We start from the raw sequence: 27,484 nt of genomic DNA, 5'->3' as shown, positions 1-27,484 counted from the left end.
CTTGTACATGCAGTAATACTAATTTTTATTTTAATTCTTGGAAATACCCGATGCTATTATAGAATAGCAAAAAGAATATTGGCGCCATGGTTAGTATCTACATATTTTTCTATTGTAATAATTTACCATTCAAATAAGAAAGGTCATGCTAAATAAGATGGTCCGTCCGGTTTCTTCGAAAAGGCATAGAGTAAGTTTGCTGTAATGAGCTTAGTGTAATTACCTGACTTGATATAGGCGCCATCATAAATATAAGGGCCATCATAAATATAGGCGCCGTCAGAAAAATTGAAAGAAACGACGACAATACAATAAATTGTTAAAATTTTAGATAATGTACCCGTATATGAATTTCAATGTTAGATTTATTATTTTAAATAATAGATAGATAGATAGATAAAAAATTCATTTGGCTCTGAAACCTAAGCTCCCTCAAAGCCGTCAATATTTAAATTACATTGATTTACATAGGTTACAAGATTACTTAACTAATTAAAGGTTTACAATTAGATTTACAATACTTACAATTAAATTTACAATATTTACAATTAGATTTACAATACTTATACACTGAACAAGAAAAAATACTTTTAATTAGAAAATTTTCTTGCATCTAAGAATATACTCTTATAGATAAATTCTAGGAAATTTTAAAGAATATATGTATAGATAGATAGATGGATCAAAAATTTTATTGACTCTGGAACCTAAGCTTCCGCAGAGCCATCAGTATTTAATACATTGGTTTCCATCGGTTTGCATTTGTATATATATATATTACAACTCAGTACAAAATTACTTAATAATTAAAGATTTACTATAAATTTTAATAAAACAAAGATATATCAAGTATTACGAAGAAATAAATTAAAGTTAACATAAAAAATAATATTTTAAATTTTCAATCTTAAATGAAATCAAAATACATATATATATATATATATATATATATATATATATATATATATATATATATATATATATATATATATATATATATTTTGAAAATATAAGCTCATCTTAGATGTTACACTCACCAAGAGCTTTCATTTGAGTACTCACATGCATTTTGATATATTTTTCATGTATACATACATATAATATATATAAATATATGAAAAATTGATGTCGGTATTCAAATGAAAAGTCTTGATGAATGTAATGTCGGGATGAGCTTATATCTTTAAAAATCTCAGTATTTCACAAGATACAAGGTCGTTTCTCAATTATGTTAAATTACACTGTACTTTCTTAACTGTCGACGTATTAAAAGATATAAGCTCATCCCGATGTTATACTCATCAAGAGCTTCCATTTGAGTACCCACATGCATTTTTATATATTTTTCATATATACATATATATAAGGGTGGTTCATTTCCGCAAAATTTTAATTTTTTTCGGTGCTCATGCAAAATATTAATTTACATATAGAAAAAAAAATTCTTACCAAGTTTGAGCTCTTAATAATAATTTTAAGTACTTACAATAAAAATTTAAAGTTTTACCATTTAAAATGCATGTAAAAAAATTTTTTTTTTCAAATTTCTAATGCTTACCCGGCTTTGACAATATTGCAAATCGGTTTGATGGACCTTATGGGGAGTTTCACGCTCTTCAGAATAGCTTTAGAGTTTTTTTGTGTAACTCGCACTGGTTCACCGGTAGGAGTCGTCAAAGTACAGTTTTTGAAAAAAAATATATTTTCTTTTCATTTTTCGAGCAAACCGCCAAAAGTAGGAAGTAAAAAAGGACTGACTCATAAAAAAAAGTTATCCAACCAATATTTAATGAATTTACAGCCATTTTTATACCGGAAAACGTAAGAAATTGATAAATACTAACTCATAATGTTATTTAGATTCATTTTTTCTATTTATTACCATTATATTTCCCTACACTAAGAACTTTTTTAAAATTAGTATGATTTTTTACTCATAATGAATACAAAAACAACACATGAATTCATAAAAAAGCAACAAAAATTTAATCAAACTATACAGAAGGTTACGTTATTATGTAAAATGCTTGAAATGTGATAAACATCTAAATAGTTATAAAAAACAAGTCAATAAATTTCAAATAATTACTAATGTTATTGAAAACACATCAAGATTTTAAAGCTGAATATAGTTTTTTGGCGCACGTTGGAAAGTTTTTTCTACATTGTTGAACATAGCTTCGGTAGTACTGATACGTATAGTCAATTTTAACGTCAAATGTTTGTACATAAATAAATTAATAACGTCACGATAAGTAGGTAATTTATAACAATTAAATTCTTTAATTTGAAAGCCAACTAAATAGTTGTATGTCCTATTACCAATTACTTCAGTCATAATGAACAATAGTTAGGTTAGAAAGTTAATGAAATGTAATCAAATAAATACAGAAGAATATCAAGAACTAATTAAAATACGATATATACCATTAAGCACAAGTGACAGCAAAAAATTGATATTAAAATAGTAATTTGAATATAGTTTATTAAAAAATTGGCTTATTCTGTCTTAGTATCAGCGTCAATTGATTCTCGGATTAATCACTTAATATACAACAAACAATGAGAAAATTATTTTGGGATTAGGTATGCCATAAAGGATCAAATTTGTCAACAAAGACAATAGAGACGGTAATATCATGCTAATTAACTAGAGCAATGTTAGAATATGCCATCTCGGGACTGCTTGATGCAATTTTTCAAAGAATGATTTCTACTTATACAAAGTTGGCGTGAATAAAGTTGACAATGAAAAAAATTAAATTTTTTGCTAATTTTGGAATTTTGTTACAAAAAATTAAATAATCTTCATTTTTATTTTTTTGGAAAACGACAGAAATGTTGAAAAATTGCAAGATCTATGTTACAATTTTATTCTTGTAGTTTTTTTATTGATTTGTGTGTTTTAATATTTATTATGAGTGAGAAATCATAATAATTTTAAAAAAATTCTTAGTGTAGGGAAATATAATGGTAATAAATAAAAAAAAATGAATCTAAATAACATGATGAGTTAGTATTTATCAATTTCTTACGTTTTCCGGTATAAAAATGGCTGTAAATTCATTAAATATTGGTTGCATAACTTTTTTTTTTATGAGTCAGTCCTTTTTTTCTTCCTACTTTTGGCGGTTTGCTCGAAAAATGAAAAGAAAATATATTTTTTTCAAAAACTGTACTTTGACGACTCCTACCGGTGAACCAGTGTGAGTTATACAAAAAAACTCTAAAGCTATTTTGAAGAGCGTGAAATTGCCCACAAGGTCCATCACACCGATTTGCAATATTGTAAAAGCCGGGTAAGCATTAGAAATTTGAAAAAAAAAATTTTTTACATGCATTTTAAATGGTAAAACTTTAAATTTTTATTGTAAGTACTTAAAATTATTATTAAGAGCTCAAACTTGGTAAGAATTTTTCTTTCTATATGTAGATTAATATTTTGCATGAGCACCGAAAAAAAAAAAAGTTTTGCGGAAATGAACCACCCTAGTGTACATACATACGTACACTAAAAAAATTAATTTTAAAAAACTCCATCATTTTAATTTAAGTAAAAAAAATTTTTAAACAAAAATTTTACAATTACAATTCAACAATTTTGTCTAAAAATCAACAAAACTCTTCAAAATAATTTTTTTTTCGCTTGAATTTAATTTTTAAGCGTGTGTACGTACATACGTATTCAAAAAAAATTATTTTGAACCAAAAAATGTTAAAAAAAAATTTTTCTCGCCTTACTTCAACAATTTTTGTCTAAAAATTAGAAAAAATCAATAAAACTTTTGAAAATAATTTTTTTTTCGCTTGAATTAAATTTTTCAAGTGTGTGTACATACATACGTATTCTAAAAAAATTATTTTGAACCAAAAAATGTTAAAAAAAAATTTTTTTCGCCTTACTTCAACAATTTTTGTCCAAAAAAAAAATCAATAAAATTTTTACAAAATAATTTTTTTTTCGCTTGAATTAAATTTTTCAAGCGTATGCTTACACATATGTGGAATAAATTTAGTGGTTAGAAATGTCTGGTAGCATTTACTTGCAAGTACGAAACAGGAAAGAGGTTGGCTGTCGTAACAACTCTGAGAATTGACTTTGGAGTGTATAGTAGTCTAGCTGAACTGGGTGGGGATTTAGTATAGAGCTGTGTGGAGTTCTATTGTGCTTTTGAGAGCTAACGAGAAACCCGAAGAGAAGCTACATAACACATAACACACCCTGTATAGCAGTATAGCAATAGCAATAGCAAGTAAAGCACTACAATGGATTCGAGAACAAGTGTAAGGCAGCGAGGTGATTCTCTGGCGGAATTCCGGGGAAAATTACTCCGTCTAGTCTGGGCCTCGCTCAGTCCAGCGAGTTTGTCAATTAAAAATAAAAATAAAAATAAAGACAACTGGGAAATATTAATAATTAGTAAAATAATTAGGACGACTCGGGATTAAATATCAAAAAGATAATTCTAGGAAAAAGATAGCGACGCTTGCGCCACTATCAGCAAATCGATTCGAAAGGATGATGGAACAGTAGTTGGAAGTGAGGAAGCGAGGCAAACCACCCACAACACTTTTTAAGCTCTCGGGGTGAGGGGTGAGGGGTGAGGGTGGGCTGGGGGTGGAAGGACCGAAGGAAGACTCAAACACGGCATTAAAGCTTGCCCAGTGACTACTCCGGTGTGTGCGCGAAATATACCAAAGCTTGTATTGGGGCACACACACCCACCCAACCAATGGAACACGTAGCAGGCGAGCTCACGTGCAGCTCCAGTCATCCTCAGCCAACTCTGCGGGCAACATCCGCTACGAGGCTATTGATATAACAAACACGGCCAGATCATAACTCAACGTTTATTTACCTCAAGGGTCTTTACCTTCGATGTTACATTATAATTGTTTTTTTTCGACCAAGCTTTATACAGGTAATTTTTTTTTAATAAATGTTTTGGTACATACATCTTTTTTTTTTTATTACAAATTTAAATATATTTTGAAGTAAATTTAAACAATTTTTTTTTTAATTTGATTAAATTTTTTACTGTAGAAAAAATTTTTTTAAGTATTTAGAAATTTAATAAAAATAATTTAGATTTGTCGACTAAGATTTATACAGGTAATTTTTTTTTTTAATAAATGTTTTAGTACATTATTTTTTTTTATTTATTAAAATTTTAAAATATTTTGAATTTAATGTTTTGAAATTTAAACAATTTTTTTTTTAATTTAAAAATTGTTTTAAATTATTTAGAAATTTAATAAAAATAGTTTAGATTTTTTTTTAAACTTTGTGACATTTTTTTTTCTTTTAATTATTTAAATAAATAAATTTAGCTACTTTTTATTGAATTTTTTACAGTATAAAAATTGTTTTGTTTTTTAATTTGATTTTTTAATTTAATTAAATTTTTTACTACAGAAAAATTTTTTTAGAAATTTAATAAAAATAATTTAGATTCTTTTTATTTTGTGACTTCATTTTTTTTTTTAATTATTTAAATAAATAAATTTAGCTAATTTTTATTTGATTTTTTAATTTAATTAAATTTTTTACTGTAGAAATTTCTTTTTAAATTATTTAAAAAATAATTTAGATTTTTAAAAAAATTTTATAACTTCATTTTTTTGTCTTGTAATTATTAAAACAAATAAGTTAATTTTTATTTGATTTTTTACAGTAAAAAAATTGTATTTTTTTTTAATTTGATTTTTTAATTTAATTAAATCTTTTAGTGTAGAAAAATTTGTTTTAAATTATTAAAAAATTCTAAAAATAATTTAGTTTTTTTTTTAATTTTTTGACTATTTTTTTGTCTTATAAATTTTTAAATAAATTCAGCTAATTTGTAATTGATTTTTTACTGTAGAAAAATTGCTTTAAATTATTTAAAAATTAAAAAAATAATTTAGATTTTTTTTTTAATTTTGTGACTTCATTTTTTGGTCTTGTAATTATTTAAATAAATAAATTAAGCTAATTTTTTACAGTAAAAAAGTGATGTTAAATTACATAAAACATTTACACATAATGTAAATTTTTTATCGGATAAAAAAGTAATAAAATTAGCGCGAATAAAAAAGATCGTAAATCAATTACACTCTGGTTTATTATTCAAAGTTTGTTTTTATAATTTTCATTTTAATTTAACTTCAGTAAATTATTCTATCTTAATTAATTTGTATTTTTTTTTTTTTTATTTACTCCTTACAAGTTGAAGTTGAAGTTAAAGTTGAAGGGAAATTTTATTAAAACTTTAATCGTTAAAAAAAGTTATTGTTAATTATTATTAAAAAATTTTTTATGAATCACTGATGGTAGAATTCACCGTTGTGAAAAAAAAAGGTCAATTAAGAGTAAATATTTACTACGTAGTATTTTCATTGAGATAGAATGACAAAGTAATTTAAAGGCATTGTACTCTTATTGATAAAAGTAATTACACGTATTGCCGTCACTCGGAAGCTGAAATAAATAAGTGAAAACAATGAGCAATTAAATATTTGTTAGATAAAATTAAAATAGTAGCAACTATGTTGTTGCGACACACGTAAAATTATTGAGTGCCGGGCGATGGCAATTTTAATCCAATTATTCGAGTTAATGGAGGAGGAAAATAAAGTGATAATGATAACAATAATAACAACAGCAACAATAAATAAAAAATTAATAATAATAATAATAATAAGATTGATAAAATTTCAAACAAAGATTTATTATTATTATTAATCATTTAAATAAAATTTTTAACTATTGTTTAATAGTTATAATTGTAATAATAATAATAATAATAATAATAATAATAATAATAAGATTGATAAAATTTCAAACAAAGATTTATTATTATTATTATTATTATTATTATTATTAATCATTTAAATAAAATTTTTAACTATTATTTAATAGTTATAATTGTAATAATAATAATAATAACAACAATAATAATAATAATAATAATAATAATAATTTGAAAAAAAGACGAAATTTAAAGTCGGAAGTAAAAGAGTGCATTGGTGGATATAAAACGTGACTTGGCCACTCTCCCAGCAGCTGAATCAATAACTTTATCAAATAGTTTTACCATTTATTGGTCGATTGATTTTCTCTCCATCCAGATAAGTAGTTCTTTCGAGTAAACTTTTTTTTTTTTTTTTTTTTTTTTGACCCCCTTACCCTTACTCTCGGGCTCGGCTTCACTACTTTAACTCTTTTTGCACTTGGCGTTTTATTATTCTCAATTCATATCTCCGGTCTCGCGGGTCGTGTACTCAATTCTCAAAGCAATGAAAAATACGGTAACGAAGTCGTAGAAAATTTATATTGTAAAATCGACAGCCAGATCACTTTTTTATCTCTTTTTTTTTTTTTTTAAAGCGTTATTGCGTGAATAATATAAGTGACTTTTAATGGAGATTTTATTACTTTTTTAATAGAAAATTTTTATTTGAAAAAACTTGTTATTTTCCAAGTCGTCAGACTTGTTAATTTATTAATTTTTTCTGACAAAAAAAATTTTTTTTACTTAAGAAATTTTAAGAATAACAATAATAATGATAAAAATCATTAAAATTTTTTATAGAGAATTTAATTTTCTATAAAAAAAGGTCTCTCATAATTTTTTCATATTTTTAATGTTCAACTCAAAATAATGATAATTAGCAACCTTGCAGTCACTACGTGACTGCCGTAACTTGTGAACTTAATAAATAAAATTTTGCTTCATTAAATAATGACTTTTGTAAAATTGCACTGTACTTTCTTAAATATTGACATTTTTAAAGATATAAGCTCATCCCAATATTACACTCATCAAAAGCTTTCATTTGAGTACCCACATGAATTTTTGATATATTTTTCATATATACATATATATAATATATATTTTAAAGATATAAGCTCATCCCGATGTTACACTCATGAAGAGCTTTCATTTGAGTACCCACATGCATTTTTGATATATTTTTCATATATACATATATATAATATATATAAATATATAAAATATATGAAAAATTGATGTTGGTACTCAAATGAAAGCTCTTGATGAGTATAACATCAAGATGAGCTTATATCTTTAAAAATGTCAATAGTTCTCAATATACAACGTAATTTCTTAATTATAGATTATTCAATAGAAAATAGCAAATATCAATTAATTTAAAATAAAAAATGACCATCATAAAAAAATTTAAATAATCGACAATTTTAATTAAAAAAAAGCACACACGACAGATAAATTTGTAATAAATACATTTCATGAAAGCAAATAATGCCTGCGGATATTAACGAACAGTAAGCAAATAAATGAACGCAGTAAATTGGAAACATAAAATCCCATGATTCCGTAGAACACATTCAGCGTATTACATTGAGAATAATACACACATTTTGGGGTAAATAAATTCATGCATTAAGCGCACCAACACCGGCACCGCAGACATAAATGTAGACGCATACACACACTCAAAAACTCGCATATGTGCAACATGATTCAATTAATGTGTACATGTATTAATTTGCACATCCAATAATCTTGTAGGAAACTTGCTTGGGTTTGACCTGAATTGGCAAGTTCGTTAGCAGACGAAAGTTGATGACGACGTAACTCAAAATTGCACGGTCTTACTCTTATCTAAAACTCTAAATCTAAAACTAAATCTCGAGTTAAAAGTGACCGATTAAATAAAATAAATTTTCGGCAAAGTTTATGTATAATTTTAATTAATTGAAATGGAAGAGATGATTAAAGCCGCCACATCTGTCCAATACTCGTTCCAAAGAGATGTGACATTTTAATTAACGTGCTCTGTTAGAACGTAGTCACACGATACTGCTGGCACTGCTATTGCTGGAACTGCTCAGTGAAAAAAAAGAAAAAAAAAAAAACGAGAAAGAAAAAAAATATTAAATAAAAAAGGCTTCTCTTTTAATTATCTTGCCACTAGTTCTTTTAAACTTACTTTTCGTTCTGTACTTTTTTTTCCTTTGACTTCAATGAAAGAATTAAATAAAACTATTATTATTGTCACTGTTGCAGTTATCATAGCAGTAATTAGTGATTGTTATAATAATCACTAATTTTTAGTCAAATAAAAATTGTTACTTTGATTTTTATGAGAGCTCATTAAATTATTTTATTTAAAGAAATTTTTTAGAGAAAGAAATTCTACTTTTTTTCATTTAATATTTGCAGCAATTATCATTCTGATTAAAGTAAAATAACTTCACTAATAGAAGGATTTATTAACTATTAATAATTTGATTTATTAAAAATAAGCAAAATTTTGTGGCGTATTTATATGATAAAATGGGTTTTTATGGTTAAATTTGGCACTGTTGGAAAATTCTATTTAGGCTGCATTCGAAAATGCTCTATCTTTAGGTACATAATTAAGAAATGACCTTGTATCTTGTGAATTATTGACATTTTTAAAGATATAAGCTCACCTTGATGTTACACTCATCAAGACCTTTCATTTGAGTACCCACATGCATTTTTGATATATTTTTCATATATACATATATATATTATATATTTTGAAGATATAAGCTCATCTTGATGTTACACTCATCAAGACCTTTCATTTGAGTACCCACATGCATTTTTGAAATATTTTTCATATATACATATATATATTATATATTTTGAAGATATAAGCTCATCTTGATGTTACACTCATCATGAGCTTTCATTTGAGTACCCACTTGCATTTTTGATATATTTTTCATATATACATATATGTAATATATATAAATATATAAAATATATGAAAAATTGATGTGGGTACTCAAATGAAAGGTCTCGATGAGTGTAACATCAAGGTGAGCTTATATCTTTAAAAACATCAATATTTAAGAAAGTATAGTGCAATTTAACAAAAGTCATTATTTAACAAAGCAAAATTTTATTTATTTATATTTCATAAGTTACGGCAGTCACGTAGTGACTGTAAGGTTGCTAGTAATTATTATTTTTAATTAAGTAAATTTTATTAATAACTCAAAAATTATTTAGATAATAAAAAATACAATTTTAAACAGTAAAAATTTCTTTCTACGTCAAAAAAATAAATTCTTGCTTATTAAAAATTTTTTATTAAAATTTCTACAAACATGATTTTTTTTTCGTCAAGCACAGCCAGATTTATATATCACAAATTTATTATTTTTCCTTAAAAATTGAAATAAAAAGCTACTCAAATAATATCTCTAAAAAGAACACAAAATTTACACTCCCCTAAATTATTCCCCGAATTTAAAAAATATAAAGCTTAGTAAATTAAAAACAAACAGAATCCGTTGAAATGGCTTTTCTCATAAATATTTATCGAGCAATATATTATTCCATAAAAAAAATATTTATAATAAACAGAAAAAATTCACGTTCCATGAAAACTGTCAACAAGAAAAATAAACTCAACTAAATAAATGTATACATGGGCGGTAGATTTTTTTATTGCCTTTTATTCCGTCTTAAAAGCGTTATATTCAGAGTGATAAAAATTTACGAGGATAAATTTTTTCGTAATGTTTGCGAAAATTATGGATTTAATAGTAAAACTCCAAAAAAACATTTAATAAAATAAAATATAATAATAAAATAAAAAAAAACTAGGCGGTGAAAGCTCATTCAAATAAAGTGCACAGTCATTTTATGTCTACGGTTACCTGCAAAAAAGCTTGTCGACAAAACGTCTGGTGCACGGCTCGGATAAAGAAAAAAAAAGTAAATAAATATGTACGTAGACTTTAAAGAAGTGCATCACTTTTGTATGTGTGAGTACACACGGTATTACATATTGCAGTATGAGGTCTCTAGTCTCGGCTCCAAAAGATGAGAAAATTAAAATCGTATGCCAGCGAAACGTCTGTTTAACTTGATATGAAGCTCCACGCGTGCAAACACATTGATTTTTTTATTAAAAGAAACTTTTTATGTTAAAAAAGATTATACACTTAGTACACTGATAGAAGGATTTGTTTATATTTAATAAGTTTCATTAACTGTTAATAAATGATTTTTTAACATCATAGGATTTAATAAATATTTATTAACAGTTAATAAATTATTTATTAAATATGATTTATTAAATGTTAATAAATAATTGTTAACAGTTAACAAATATCTATTAACAGTTAATAAGTAATTTATTAAGTACAATTTGTTAACTGTTAATAAATATTTATTAATGGTTAATGAATATTTGTTAACTGTAAACAAATATTTATTTAAAATAAAAAGCAAAAATAGAAATTTTCTTTTGACACTTTTTATAACCCTATAGCTGGTATACATGATAATAATTAATTTCACTAGATAATTTAACGTTTGACGACATTAACGACATTGCAAGCGAAACAAATTCACTCAACTAAATATTTATTAACTGTTAATAAATATTCGTTAACTATTAATAAATACTTATTAACTATTAATAAATGTACTTTCCTCCCAAATAAATATTTATTGAATGTTAAAAAGTATTTATTAACATTTAATAAATTAAATAAACCCCTTTAAAATTTAGGGAAAAAAAGTAAAATAAAAAAAAATGAAATAAAATGGAGAAAAAAAGATTAATGACATTTTTTTTAGCCTCTCAAATAAATTGACCTCGGAATTTTTCGGACAGAGTAACAAATGGGGCGTTAGCTTTTTGCCGGTATGAGAATGATGTAAATAATTATTGTTGTTGTTGTTGTTACTGAAATGGGTAGGAACAAATGAAGCCAAAAATACCTTAACAATGCGAGAATTAATATATACATTGGAATGAAATAGTAATGGCGGTGGGTGAATAATAAGAATAGGCGAAATGGATTCGGTGGATATTATATGTTGGATGTTGAATGTGTCAGTGGCAAACTCTGGTTGATGCTAACGTGTGTAGGGGCTCAGTGACCCGAGTCTGACCTGGTTTCACACAGCAAAACTCCTATCCTCTCTCTGAGTGAACTCTGATTTAGCTGTTTTATCCGCGGGATTTCATCTCTAATTTTTTTTATATTATTTTCAGTCTACCCTGGGATGCCATTGAGTTGACGGTTCTTTAATACGGTTTCAATGCTTGACAATTCTCATTTCGATTTACCTATAATTTTCTTTTTATTATTGTTATTATTATTACTAGCGACCTTGCAGTCACTACGTGACTGCCGTGATTTGCGAAGTAAATAAACAAAATTTTGCTTTATTAAATAATGAATTTTGTTAAATTGCACTGCACTTTCTTAAATATTGATGTTTCTAAAGATATAAGCTCATCCCGATGTTACATTCATTAAGAGCTTTCATTTGAGTACCCACATGCATTTTTGATATATTTTTCATATTTACATATATATAATATATATTTTGAAGATATAAGCTCATTTTGATGTTACACTCATCAAGAGCTTCATTTGAGTACCTACATGCATTTTTGATATATTTTTCATATATTCATATATATAATATATATACATATATGAAATATATCAAAAATTGATGTAGGTACTCAAATGAAAGGTCTTGATGAGTGTAACATCGGGATGAGCTTACATCTTAAAAAATGTCAATAGTTCACAAGATACAAGATCGTTTCTTAATTATCTTAAATTACACTGTACTTTCTTGACATTTTTCAAAATATAAGCTCACCCCGACATTACACTCATCAATATTTTTCATTTGAGTACCCACTTGCATTTTTGATGTTACACTCATCAAGAGCTTTCATTTGAGTACCTACATGCATTTTTGATATATTTTTCATATATTCATATATATATAATATATATACATATATATAAATCTATGAAAAATTGATGTGAGTACTCAAATGAAAGGTCTCGATGAGTATAACATCAGGATGAGCTTATATCTTTAAAAATGTCAATAGTTCATAAGATACAAGGTAATTTCTTAATTATGTTAAATTGAATTATACTTTCTTAATTATTGACGTTATTAAAGATATAAGCTCATTCCGATGTTACAGTCGTCCAGAGCTTTCATTTGAGTACCTACATGCATTTTCATATATACATAGATATATATATATATATATATATATATATATATATATATATATATATATATATAATATATATAAAATATATGAAAAATTGATGTGGGCACTCAAATGAAAGGTCTCGATGAGTGTAACATCAAGATGAGCTTATATCTTCAAAAATGTCAATAGTTCACTAGATACAAGATCATTTCTTAATTATGTTAAATTGCACTGTGCTTTCTTAAATATTGACAATTTTAAAGATATAAGCTTATCCCGATGATACACTCATCAAGAGCTTTCATTTGAGTACCCACATCAATTTTTGATATATTTTTTATATATACTTATATATATATATATATATATATATATATATATATATATATATATATATATATATATATATATATAAATATATAAAATATATTAAAAATTGATGTGGGTACTCAAATGAAAGGTCTCGATGAGTGTAACAGGATGAGCTTATATCTTTAAAAATGTCAATAGTTCTCAAGATACAAGCTAATTTCTCAATTATTATTATTACAAAGGTTTAATCAAATGATTGGAAAATTAAGCTCTAAAGTTTCTATACGATATGGAGACAATTAGCCCTGAATGAGGTCGTTGGAAAGGAAATTTAATTTTCTACTACGCTGGTATGAATAAGGAATTTTTACAATCAATATTTCCCGTATATAAGCTACAAGAAAAATCCTATGAAAATAAAATTCTCAACATATCACAATAAAAATTTCACATTTTTTAAAAAAAGAAAAAAAAAACTAATAAAATTTTCCGTAAATCTCACAACGAAAATTCCAGAGAGTAAAAGCCCCGCTCCAATCCCTCGAACAGCGAATTAAGGATATAATACACTGACAATAAAATAGGAAGCATTAAAGCTGGAGCGAGTGTAATACCTGGCTTAAATTTTATTTTGCAACTATTATTTCAAGTTATTAATTTATAATTTTTCAAAACAAAAAAAAATCCTTAATCGGAGTAAAATAAATTTATTTACGAGCTTAACGAGCTAATTGAGTGTCCACTACATTAAAATTATGTATTTAATGAGAAATGTTTATTTTTCAAATAATAAATAATATACTTTATACTTAACTCAAAATATTATTGCGACATAACTTAAATATGTTTATGACCTACATAAAATTACTCAACGGGGGTAACAACTGTATAGAAATTAAATACACTGATAGAAGCATTTAGTCCTATTTAATAAGATTTAGTAACAGATACTAAATGATTTAACCTTTCATCATCAAATAATTAGTAATAGGTACTAAATAATTTATTAAAGCCCATTTAGTTTCACCAAATAAATATTTAGTAGTATTTAACAAATGATTTATTGCTACTCAATAAATCGTTTATTGGTATCAAAGAAATTAATTTTTTAACTAATTTTAGCGTGTAACTTATCTTTTTAACTTAAAGTAAATGAAATTAATTAAAATAAATAATTTTAAATAAAAATATAAGGTACTATAAAGAAAAGAATCTCATTAAATTATATTTTTTTGTTTGAGACATTTATGAAATTTTTAATTAATAAAAATTTTGTTACTAAATCCTTCTATCGGTGTACATTAAAATTAAACGAGAATTGTTTATTTTTCAAATAATAAATAATATACTTTATACTTAACTCGAAATATTATTGCGACATAACTTAAATATGACCTACATAAAATTACTCAACGGGGGTAATAACTGTATAGAAATAAAGTAGGAGTAGGAATAAGGAAATGCCCTAGTTTCCAGGCTGGGCGATGCACCGTGTCATAATAAACGCATATATCGGTTGACGACCTACTTTAGCCCGGTATGACCTGCTTCCTTCGGTCTTCGACCTGTTTTCGCGACCTATATCCCGAGAGAGGTTTCATTTTCTCTCGGATAAGATAAGAGATTTATCTCTCGATCAAATCCCCCGATAATTTTCTCAATATAAACTTTTCCTTTTCCCCTTCTTTAACTTGAAGAAAAGCCCAGGCAATTAATAATTATTCACTAAGAATATTTGTAATTGAATTAGAATAGTCCAGGTTAAGTTAATTAACGAAGTTTTTATAATTAACATTGTCGCCATTTTCAAAAGCACTTAATTAATTCAGCGTTGAATTATTTTTCTTTTTTTCAAGTACACATGCTCTAATTTTTTTTGTTAATATATTCAAAAGCGTTGACATTAACGTCGGCTTTAGAAACGTTTAATTAGGATAATAAAAACACATCTCATTTTATTAAAAGGTCTTATTAAATATATGTTTTTTTTTTTTTTTTGAGAAAAAAAGATTCGCAACCCGGCATTCGATTTGTAGTTTTCAATTTCCCTCGAAGCCCTTTGGAGAATAATTTGCTTATTTTGCCTCGGGTTTCTCTATTAAATTTCACGGGGAAAGTTTTATGGAAATTTCTGAGACTGCAAAAATATTCTTGATGCCTTGAGGTGAATTTTATTTATTAAAATTTGGCATTTGAGTTAAATTTTTAGATATTTATTTATTAAATAAAATTTTGTTATTGTTGTAAAAAAATTTATTCAGCAACCTTGCAGTCACATAGTGACTGCCGTGATTTGTAAAGTAAATAAATAAAATTTTGCTTTATTAAATAATGAATTTTGTAAAATTGCACAGTACTTTCTTAAATATTGATGTTTTTAAAGATATAAGCTCATCCTGATGTTACACTCATTAAGAGCTTTCATTTGAGTACCCACATGCATTTTTGATATATTTTTCATATATATCATATATATAATATATATTTTGAAAATATAAGCTCATCTTAATGTTACACTCATCAAGAGCTTTCATTTGAGTACCCACATGCATTTTTGATATATTTTTCATATATTCATATATATAATATATATAAATATATAAAATATATATAAATATATAAAATATATGAAAAATTGATGTGGGTACTCAAATGAAAGGTCTTGATGAGTGTAACATCGGGGTGAACTTATATCTTTAAAAAAATCAATGGTTCACAAGATAAAAGGTCGTTTCTTAATTATGTTAAATTGCACTGTACTTTCTTAAATATTGACATTCTTAAAAATATAAGCTCATTTTGATGTTACACTCATCAAAAGCTTTCATTTGAGTACCCACATGCATTTTTGATATATTTCTCATATATTCATATATATAATATATATAAATATATAAAATATATGAAAAATTGATCTGGGTACTCAAATGCAAGGTCTCGATGAGGGTAATGTCAGGATGAGCTTATATCTTTAAAAATGTCAATAGTTCTCAAGATACAAGGTCATTTCTTAATTATGTATCTAGAGATAGAGCATTTTCAAATGCAGCCTAAATAATTATCATAATAAATTGACTATCAGTGAGAATATGTCTAAATAAAATTTCAATACAAATTTATGACACTGAAGTTAAAAGACGTGTAAAAATTTTTTATTTTTTTTATTAATTAAATTACAACTAAAAATATATTTATAAAAAATTGCACTTATAGTTTTTAAAGTTTTTTACATGTGACAATTTTTTTTTTAATTGTTTAATTGAAATTTTTTCAATAAAAAATTTCTAAAAATTTTGAAACGTTGGTTAACTTCATTTTCATACAAATTTGTAAGTTAATAATTCAAATGAATGATTTTTAACAATTAAAAATTAATTTTCTTTAAAATTTATTGAAAAGAAAATTTTTTTCTTCAAATTAAATTACATTTATTGTTAAATTAATGAGTTAAATTTTTTAAAAATTTTATTTGAAAGTTTGCTTAAATAAATCTTTATTAATTTTTTATTTTAAAATTTACTTTATTCATTAATTTTTTATAATAAAAAAATTATTGATTAATATTTAATAAATCTTATTAATTATAATTAAATTTTTTCTATGAATATAAAAAACAAAAAATTCTAATAATAATTATTAAATATATTATAAAGTCTCTACAGAATTAAAAAAATGGGTCAAGATATTGAAAGGAGCTTTTAATTGAAAGCCTTATTGAATAATTAATCAAGCAGATTGGATTGTTGATTTTGAATTTAATAATAATTAAATAAAAAAAGGTATTAGTAATTAATAAAAAATTGTTCCAGAATGCCGAACGACCCTCAGCAGTATGGAACCCCAATCAAGCCCAGTAAAACAAATCAATCCCACGAAACTTCAACCTGGCGCCGCGGGGTGTCTGCCAAAAAAGAAGGGGGCGAGGAGAACGAACTGAAGTACTCGCACTCGCGCAATCACGTTTTGTCGCCCTCGCAGAAAGAAGAGGCCTACTGCGACGAGCACAAGAGATTGGCGGACCTCGTCTACCTCGTGGAAAAAGCTCGCGACATCGAGTCCAAATCCCGGTCAAAGAAACGCCATGACAACGGTCAGAGCTCGAAACTTCGGTCTGATACTGGGTGCTCTAGTTCCGGGGATCAGGTCAGGGTGGAAAAAAACCCGAAAAAACCCGACCGCAGGATCAATTCTTCCAGGCGGACTCGCAGCGCTGAAAGAGTCGGCTCTCATTACACCTATATTGGTAATTTGTAATTTAATTTATTAGACTTATAATTTTTTTTTTATAAAAAAAAAATATTTTTAACGAAGAAAATTATTTTAGAAAAATTGAATAATTTTTAAGCAATAAAAAAAATTATTGGATTAATTAAAACTAGCAACCTTGCAGTCACTTTGTGGTCTAAAAATATATGAAATTTTGCTTTATTAAATAATTATTTTTATTAAATTGCACTGTACTTTCTTAAATATTGACATTTTTAAAGATATAAGCTCATTCTGATGTTACACTCATCGAGAGCATTCATTTGAGTACCCACATGCATTTTTGATATATTTTTCATAAATACATATATATAATATATATAAATATATGAAATATATGAAAAATTGATGTAGGTACTCAAATGAAAGGTCTCGATGAGTGTAATATCAGGATAAGTTTATATCTTTAAAAATATCAATAGTTTACTAGATACAAGGTCGTTTCTTACTTATGTTAAATTGCGATGTACTTTCTTAACTATTGACGTCTTTAAAGATATAAGCTTATTTTGATGTTACACTCATCAAGAGCTTTCATTTAAGTACCCACTTGCATTTTTGATATATTTTTCATATATTCATATATAATATATATAAATATATGAAAAGTTGATGTGGGTACTCAAATGAAAGGTCTTAATGACTGTAACATCAAGATGAGCTTATATCTTCTACAATGTCAATAGTTCACAAGATACAAGATTGTTTCTTGATTATGTTAAATTGCACTGTACTTTCTTAACTATTGACGTCTTTAAAGATATAAGCTTATTTTGATGTTACACTCATCAAGAGCTTTCATTTAAGTACCCACTTGCATTTTTGATATATTTTTCATATATTCATATATATAATATATATAAATATATGAAAAATTGATGTGGGTACTCAAATGAAAGGTCTTGATGAGTGTAATGTCGGAGTGAGCTTATATCTTTGAAAATGTCAATAGTTTACAAGATACAAGGTCATTTCTTAATTATGTTGAATTGCAATGTACTTTCTTAAATATTGACGTCTTTAAAGATGTAAGCTCATCCTGATATTACACTTATCAAGAGCTTTCATTTGAATACCCACATGCATTTTTATATATTTCTCATATATTTATATATATATAACTATTTATAAATATAAAAAATATATGAAAAATTGATGTGGGTACTCAAATGAAAGGTCTTGATGAGTGTAACATCGAGATGAGCTTATATCTTTAAAAATGTCAATAGTTCTTAAGATACAAGGTATCTTAAAAAAAAGAAATTTTAAACCAAAAAAATATTTTTTTTATTTTGAATTAAGAAGAATTTTTCACTTTAAAAATTTTCCTGTTGAATTCTTGAGAAAATTTTCTCTAAATCAAGTAATTTTTTTCAATTTGTCTTTTATTGATACTATAACTTTTTATTTAAATAAAATTCTTAAAATAAGAATATTAATCAATTTTAAATTTGCAATGCAATCAGATGCAATGAGCAGTCTATCGCGCGATGTGACAGAACATGCCTACGAGACAGTCCCCGAAATACCAAACACCAGTGGGAATATGAACACAATACACGACACCCATTTACTTAATCAAAACCAGAATCAGAATCAGAACCAAAACGCTCACAATTATTCCCATCCGGTGTATTCGATTCCTTCGATGACATCACCGCCGCCCACCTATGATGTCGCTATCAATAAATCTTGGCAGGTAAATACAATGCCCTTACAGATATCAATCCATCGCATCATCTGTCTTCCCTCCCTCCTCAGCCCTCAGCCCTCATCTGGCCCCTTTATAAATAAACTACTACTATTATTTATCGTGTCTATTAGCCTTTTTGTTTGCGTTTTACTTCCTCGTTATCTGATACAAGAATCGAATCCTGATGAATGAAATAATCACAATATTCATCTTCATCTCACTCCACCCTGTTTATAATTATTTGTTTTATTTTTTTCGTGCCATTAATAACGTGAGAGCCAGATTTTTTCATTTATATTATTCTATGGCTCTTATAGTCGTTTATTTGGCTTTACTGCGACTGTGAATGGAAACGTTTTATCGATTTTTATTTAGTGACTAGATAACGTTACTCTTGAGTTGGATGCTCAAATTATTGTTGTCGCTTTTACCTTTTTGTTTTATTTTTTTTTTTTAATATCATTTTTATATAAAATATTTATTAATTAATATACATTTTTTTTATTTTTATAATAATAATAATTATAAAAACTTGTGAACTAAAAATAATTAAAAATTTGTTTGATTAAATAATGAATTTTGTTAAATTGCACTGTATTTTCTTAAATATTGATCTTTTTAAAAGTATAAGCTCATATCGATGTTATACTCATTAAAAGCTTTCATTTAAGTACCCACATGCATTTTTGATATATTTGTCATATATACATATATATGATATATATTTTGAAGATATAAGCTCATCTTGATGTTATACTCATCAAGAGCTTTCATTTGAATACCCACAAGCATTTTTGATATATTTATCATATATACATATATATAATATATATAAATATATAAAATATATGAAAAATTAATGTGGGTACTCAAATGAAAGGTCCCAATGAGCGTAACATCGGGATGAGCTTATATCCTTAAAAATGTCAATAGTTCTCAAGATACAAGGTCGTTTCTTAATTACGTTAAATTGCACTGTAATTTCTTAAATATTGACATTCTTAAAAATATAAGCTCATCCCGATGTTACAATCATCAAGAGCTTTCATTTCAGTACCCACATGCATTTTGATATATTTTTCATATATATAAATATATAAAATATATAAATATATGAAAAATTGATGTGGGTACTCAAATGAAAGGTCTCGATGAGTGTAACATCGGGATGAGCTTATATCCTTAAAAATGTAGATATTTCATAAGATATAAGGTCATTTCTTAATTATGTATCTAGAGATAGAGCATTTGCTAATGCTTAAATGCTTATTATAATAAATTGATTATCGGTAAGAATAATATAAAAACTTGAAAAGGCACAAATTCAAGTTACGACCTTTATAATGACACTAATTTTATTAAAAAAAACCGATTTTATCATATGATGATGATAATAATTGGGAGTAAATTTTTTCAATTTTTACTCAATATTAAAAAACAAAAAATATGACCTCAAAATATCAAAACTATGATCTTAAAATGAAGAAAAAACAACCAACTTACTCTCTTATCTCTCTAATCCAGTAAAAAAATTAAAATTTCAAATGAATGACGTAAAAGTACTAATAAAAATTCAAAGTCTCAACCAAAAAGCTCACCGTTTTCTACTAAATTAAACATGAGTATTTAAAAAAAACGACAGGAACCAGCCCCTTAATCCAATTCCAATACACCCAAACTAAACTCCAAGTGTCTCTTAAACAGAACTTGAAGCTGTGCCAACTTATATTATTCTGGTGCCCCGCCAAACTTTTTCTCCATCTGTATCTCCCAAATGACAACCTAATTTCAATTAAACCCAACGTTGCGCAACTCAATAATAAATATAATCTAAGTAAAGTTACTGTAGAAAAAGTTAGCCACCCCGTACACGGAAAAAAGAAAAATGGAAAAATTACATAATAAAATTTAATATTTACATTTTAATGTAATAATTCCAATCTAAAATTGTAATTTTTCCAGTTTTCTGTACGGAGCGCCACCTTTACATTATATAATGTAATTTTTCTTATTTCCGTGCATTAAATTATATAATACATAAAAATAATTCACCACTTGGGTCAATTAAATTTGGAGAACGATACTACAGATAATCAATAAAACTACTCGACTACTTTCGGAAGTTTCCAGAAGTTTTGAGTAACAAAGCTGATCAGACTGACGAGCTGGAGGAGCTTGAAGCAGTGCTCGAACTTTCCTCCGAGTTCTTGTCTGCTTGTACTTCCTTTCTCAGCAATACAAGCACCATACAAGCTACAAGATACAAGAGTCTAAGTGTCAGCTCCTCCACTTAGCTACACTCGATTTAACTTAATTACTTCAGTACTCGAGTAATTTTCCATGTATCGCATCCTTGGCATGTCTCTCCCGATCAATCTTTAATGCGCAAAATCAGCTCGCTAAAAATCATTATTAATTATAATTACAAGAGCTTCCAACATTTATTTAAACTTTACTTTGCAAATAATGGAGATAAAATAAAATTAGGTCGAGTTTGATCAAGTCCTCCTTCCTCCCTCGCTCATACTTTATCCTGATTAGTCATTTCATTATCATTATCATCTTGGTTATGATTGTGCTAATTAACAGTAATTAATAACAACATAACTGGTAATGTTAATTATGATGATAATATTGGATAGAACGGATTGCCGCCGTCTTACGAGGATTACCTCTGCCACAAGTACGCGATGCTCGTCAGGTCCCACACCCCGCCGCCGCCATGGTCAGATTCCACCGCGACCAACGACTCCGCAATTCCCTTCGCGAACCCCAATGCGTTTCTACTGAAGAGCATCGGCAGCCAGCAACCCTGCGGAGGTCTCAATGGTACCTGCAGTCTTCACACCAATGGCCAAAATGACCACACGGGATTCAGCACACGTGCTATGAAGAAACATGTCAAGCAGCAGAAATTGCGCGCTATGAGTCCAAGGTAATTTATTATTTTTATTTATTTATTTAAATGAACAAATCCAAGAGCTTAGGCTATTTACAGGGTTAATAATTACAATGGTTAGTACGTTAAAATTTTATTATGTATAACAAGATGACTTATAGCTACACAAAAAAAAAGAAAACTCGAAAAATTACATTATAAATAATTTCTATTTTTATTCCGAAGATCTGTGATTTCATTAATTGAAGAGTTCAGTAAATTCAAAGCCAACTTTCCCGATCCAAATTGACGGTAGACTAAATTTAAAATTTTTTTTAAGTTTTAATTTTTACTTATTATTTATTTTCACCACATTATTGTCGGTATGAGCACTCATACCATCCTTGGGTAATCATACCATCTTTGCTTAATCTTAATTAAAATAAAGATTTTTAATTGTTAGATACATTCACCCAAGGATGGTATGAGTACTCATACCGACAATAATGTGGTGAAAATAAATAATAAATAAAAATTAACAAATTTAAAATTTAGTCTACCGTCAATTTGGATCGGAAAAGTTGGCTTTGAATTTACTGAACTCTTCAATTATAAATAATAATAAGTGTCCCGTCGTATTAAAAACTAGAATAGTTACAGTTCGAAATAACATTATTCTAAATTCAAACTTTGAATATTAATTTTCAGAGCTTTCAATGTAAATATTGCATTCTTATAAAATCTGTAATAATTACAATCTGAAAGTTTAATTTTTCCAGTTTTCATCACGGAGCGCAAAGTTACATTATATATTGTAATTTATCGAGTTTTCTTTTTTCCGTGTAGTATAGTAATTCAACAGTTAAATTGCTAAATGAAAAAAAAATTGATGTGTTAGCAATTGCAATCCAAGAAAATCACAGCAATTAATAAAAATAAAATAATTATAACAATTAAAAAATTGCACATATTCAATGCCATTTAAATAATTTTTTTTTGGAGTAAATAAATTGGAAAAATTGAAAATATTGACAAATTTCTGGGAATTTTGATATTTTTCATTGATTTATCCCAAAAAATAATTTTTTTTTGGATATTTTTGAAGATTAAAAAATTACTAAGTTTTAATTAATTAATTTAATTAAAATTTGTCATCAACCTTCTCAATATATCCTTATAGTCTCGATTACAATAAATTAGAAATTTTTATTTTTGTAATATTTAAAAAAAATTACCAAGAAAAAATAAAGACAAAAAAATTGGAATTTTTGGAAAAATTCACTATTTTAGGTAAAAAAATTTTTTCCACAATTAATTAAATTTGAAAAATTAGAAAAATCGACAAATTTCTGGTAATTTTAATATCTTTACGTTTTTTATTTATTTATTCCAAAAAAATTTGTTTAAAAATTTTTTTTTTTATATTTTTGAAGCTTGAAAAGAAAAATAATGAGAAAATTAAAAAATTACCAAGTTTTAATTAATAAATTCAATTGAAATTTGTCATGAACCTTCTTAATACACCCTAACAGAGTCTCGATTATAATAAACTTAAAATTTTTGTTTTTATAATATTTAAAAAATTACAAAGCAAAAATAAAGACAAAAAAATCGGAGTTTTTTAGAAAATTCACTATTTTACGTTATAAAATTTTTTTCACAGTAATTTAATTTGAAAAATTGATAAATTTCTGGTAATATTAATATCTTTACATTGTTTTTTATTTATTTATGTCAAAAAAAATTATTTAAAAATTTTTTTTTGATATTTTTGGAGCTTGAAAAGAAAAATAATGAGGAAATTAAAAAATTACCTATTTTTAATTATTAAATTCAATTGAAATTTGTCATGAACCTTCTCAATACATCCTTTTAAAATCTCGAATATAATAAATTAAAAATTTTTATTTTTAATGCTTAAAAAAAAATTCTAAAGTTACAATAAAAGTCAAAAAAACTGAAATTTTTTTTGAAAATTCACTACTTTACATAAAAATATATTGTCTTCTCTGAAAAACGAGGGAGAGGGGGTGTAACAACATTCTAACTAATTAAAAATTTTTTAGTTAAAAATTTTATTAATAAATTTTTCGAATGTTTTTAATAATTAAACAAAATTTTCTTTCTTTTAAATTGAATAAATTTAAATATAAAAAAAAAAAGTATTCTTATATTTTCACACTTGAATCTGAAGAATATCGATTAGTAAAAAAAATTCATACCGTCTTGATGTTTCTCCCAAAGGGATTTTTTGATAAGAGCGACCCTTGTGGCATCTGTGACACGACTCGGGTTTATTTAGACTTTTTCTGTCAAATAAAAACCTGATAAATATTTAAATTTTATTCTTGAGAGATTTTGTCTGCTACGCACGTAAATACTCAAAGAAATAATCGATTGTTTTGAAGATTAAAATTATTTTAAAGTTTTTAAAACAATTATTCTTGCAAAAAAATTTAAACTTAAATGCATATCCGGGAGAAGCTTTCAGAATTTTATAAAAGCATAATACATAATGGATGATAAGTCTTTAGAGGCATAGAAGCATTGAAAATTGATGAATCGTTCAATAACAAGGTTAGCAGGAATAAATTTTCCGCTGGTCTGAATTATAGTGAACTCCCTTTCCGTGTAGCTTGTATAGAAAAAGTTCATTAAGTAACTGATCGATTTTAAGACTTTCTCGAGTATAAGACATCGTAAATTTATAACTTCTAGAAAGGGACGGCAAGAGTATTAAATAATAAGTAAGCTATAAATGTCTAAGCCACTTCGATTTTTAGTCGCGAAATTTAATTACGAATTGTATAGTTTTATTACCTTTTTTTTTTGTGCGGGTAGAATTGCTTCTAGTGGAATTGTTTACCATTGTATTATTTATTTACTACCGAGGATTCATTATTCAGACATAAATACGAATAAACGGGAGCTTTAGTCACTAGAGGATAGATGTTGAATGCCTGAATAATTTATCTTTGTCAATAAGTTTAACTGGCTTTGGAAATACCATTGTGTATTTATGTTGAAAATTTGAATACTTTATTTTGTTTAATGTTCCTTTTAAATTTATTTTATTTTGTATAAAAAATGTTAAGTTTTATTTTTTCGCAACTTTGAAATTTGACTTTTTTCATTTTAATTTTATTGAAAATATTTTTAAAACTTTACATTAATATTTAAGCGTAAGGACAAGAAATATGAAAAAATTTATGACCTTTTTTGTAGAAAATTTAATTTTTTACAAAAAATGTCTTATAATTTTTTTATATTTTCAAAATTTTTTATTTTGAAATTTTACAGAGAAATTTTGCAGTTTTGAGCAATCAAAAATTTTATTTTAACTCATTATTTATATTTTGAAGATTTGAAAAAATTGAACCTAGAATTTTGATTTTTAAATTTTGTCATACATTTTTAAGTTTTAATTTTAATAAAAATGTTTCAAGGACTTTATATTGATATTCTAGCTAAAGGATAAGAGATGAAAAAATTTATAAAGACCTTTTTTTGAAGAAAATTGAATTTTCTACAATAAATATCTTGTAATTTTTTTGATATTTCCAAAATTTAACCCACAATTTAAATTTTAAAATTTTATAAAGAAATTTCTTAGTTTTAATTTCAATAAAAATGTCTTTAGGACTTTATATTTAATATTCTAGCTAAAGGATGAGATGAAAAAATTTATAAGGACCTTTATTGTAGAAAATTGAATTTTCTGCAAAAAATGTCATAATTTTTTCATACTTTCAAAATTTAACTTAAAATTTTGATTTTTTAATTTTGTAGATGAATTTTTAAGTTTTTAATTTCAATAAAAATATTTAAAGGACTCTATATTAAAATTCTGATTTAAGGATAAGAGATATGAAAAAATTGATGACCTTTATCTAGAAAATTGAATTTTCTACAAAAAAATGTCATAATTTTTTCATATTTTCAAAATTTAACATAGAATTTTGATTTTAAAATTTTGTAGATGAATTTTTAAGTTTTTACTTTAATAAAAATATTTTAAGGACTCATATTAATATTCTAGCTAAAGGATAAGAGATGAAAAAATTGATGACCTTTATCTAGAAAATTGAATTTTCTACAAAAAAATGTCATAATTTTTTCATATTTTCAAAATTTAACCTAGAATTTTGATTTTAAAATTTTGTATTGATATTCTGACTAACGAATAAGTATGAAAAAATTTATAAGGACCTTTTTGAAAAAGAATTTTTTCATATCTTCAATATTTAACTCAAAATATTATTTTTTCGACTCAAACTTTAAATTTACCAAACAAATATTTTTTTTTCATGCCAAAGTTTATAATTTTTTCCCGGAACTAACTTTTTCTAATACCTGGCATAAAAAACTAAAAAAGCCGATTTAATCCAGATCATTAAGCGAAAGTCGCGCCCAACAACAAAGACTCGCCACAATGTACGAGGACGGCGCATTCTGCATGGAAACAACAGCCATCCAGTCAGCATTCGAGAACGGAGTCGCGTTCTGCAGCATTATGTAAAATCTAAATCACTACCACCGAAAAGTAAACAAAAAAAATAAAAAAAAAAATAAAAAAACAAATATTTATAATCCAAAAAATAGTAAGTAAAAAATGATTGAATATTATTCTAAGGGTACTCTGGCTGGCCCAGGCACCGTCACATTAACAACTATTCGTTCGGATTATTTTTTATATTAACTTTATTTATTACAAAGCATACCCAGTAATAAAATAATGAAATAATAAAAATACAAATTATTGAATTTACGTATTTATAGTTTATAATTGAAAGTAAGAGTAGGTTTAATTATTATTGAAGTAAGTAAAGCGAATACGGCATCTAGCATCAATCTACTTCAAAGAGACTTAATTCCATTAGATGTACGTGTTACTCTTTAGATTATTACTATAACTTATACACTGTTTTATGAGTATAATATATAATATATAATATAATATATATTGTGTATATTTGATATATTACCTGCATAAATGTCGTCTTTGGCATTTATTTGGTGACTCATTATTTGTCTAGTACTCAGTAAAGCCACTATTTTTTCTATTTTTGGCTATAAAAAATTTATTTCTTTTTTTAATGTAGAAATTTTTGGAAAAAAAATTTTTTTACAATTTTTTTGGACACTAAAAAAAATTATCTGAGTTCATTTTTTGTGAAATTTATGTAAAAAATTGTTAATTTAAAAAAAAAAAAAAAAAAAAAAACAATTAAATTAAACTTTTACAAAAATTTTAGACTGAAAAAAAATTGAATTTTACTTGAAAAAAAAATTTTTACTTAAAAATTTGAAATTTAAAAATTTTTGTCTGTAATTTTTGATTTTTT

At 25.7% G+C, this 27,484-nt stretch overlaps 1 protein-coding gene across 1 annotated transcript; it reads left to right on the top strand.

Annotated features, from left to right (window-relative positions):
* The first annotated feature begins 4,623 nt into the window (after positions 1 to 4,623).
* LOC123262386 lies at positions 4,624 to 26,883 on the top strand. The gene is made up of 5 exons (XM_044724569.1): positions 4,624 to 4,922; positions 17,112 to 17,545; positions 19,035 to 19,267; positions 21,904 to 22,196; positions 26,529 to 26,883. The coding sequence occupies exons 2-5, from the start codon at positions 17,113 to 17,115 to the stop codon at positions 26,656 to 26,658; spliced, it is 1,089 nt and encodes a 362-aa protein (XP_044580504.1). The 5' UTR covers positions 4,624 to 4,922; position 17,112; the 3' UTR covers positions 26,659 to 26,883.
* The last annotated feature ends 601 nt before the right edge of the window (positions 26,884 to 27,484 follow it).

The sequence above is a fragment of the Cotesia glomerata genome, linkage group LG4, assembly GCF_020080835.1.
Source record: "Cotesia glomerata isolate CgM1 linkage group LG4, MPM_Cglom_v2.3, whole genome shotgun sequence".
In the NCBI taxonomy this organism is placed as follows: Eukaryota; Metazoa; Arthropoda; class Insecta; order Hymenoptera; family Braconidae; genus Cotesia; species Cotesia glomerata.
The sequence above is the reverse complement of the archived record's forward strand: the minus strand, read 5'-3'. Positions and strand labels throughout refer to the sequence as shown.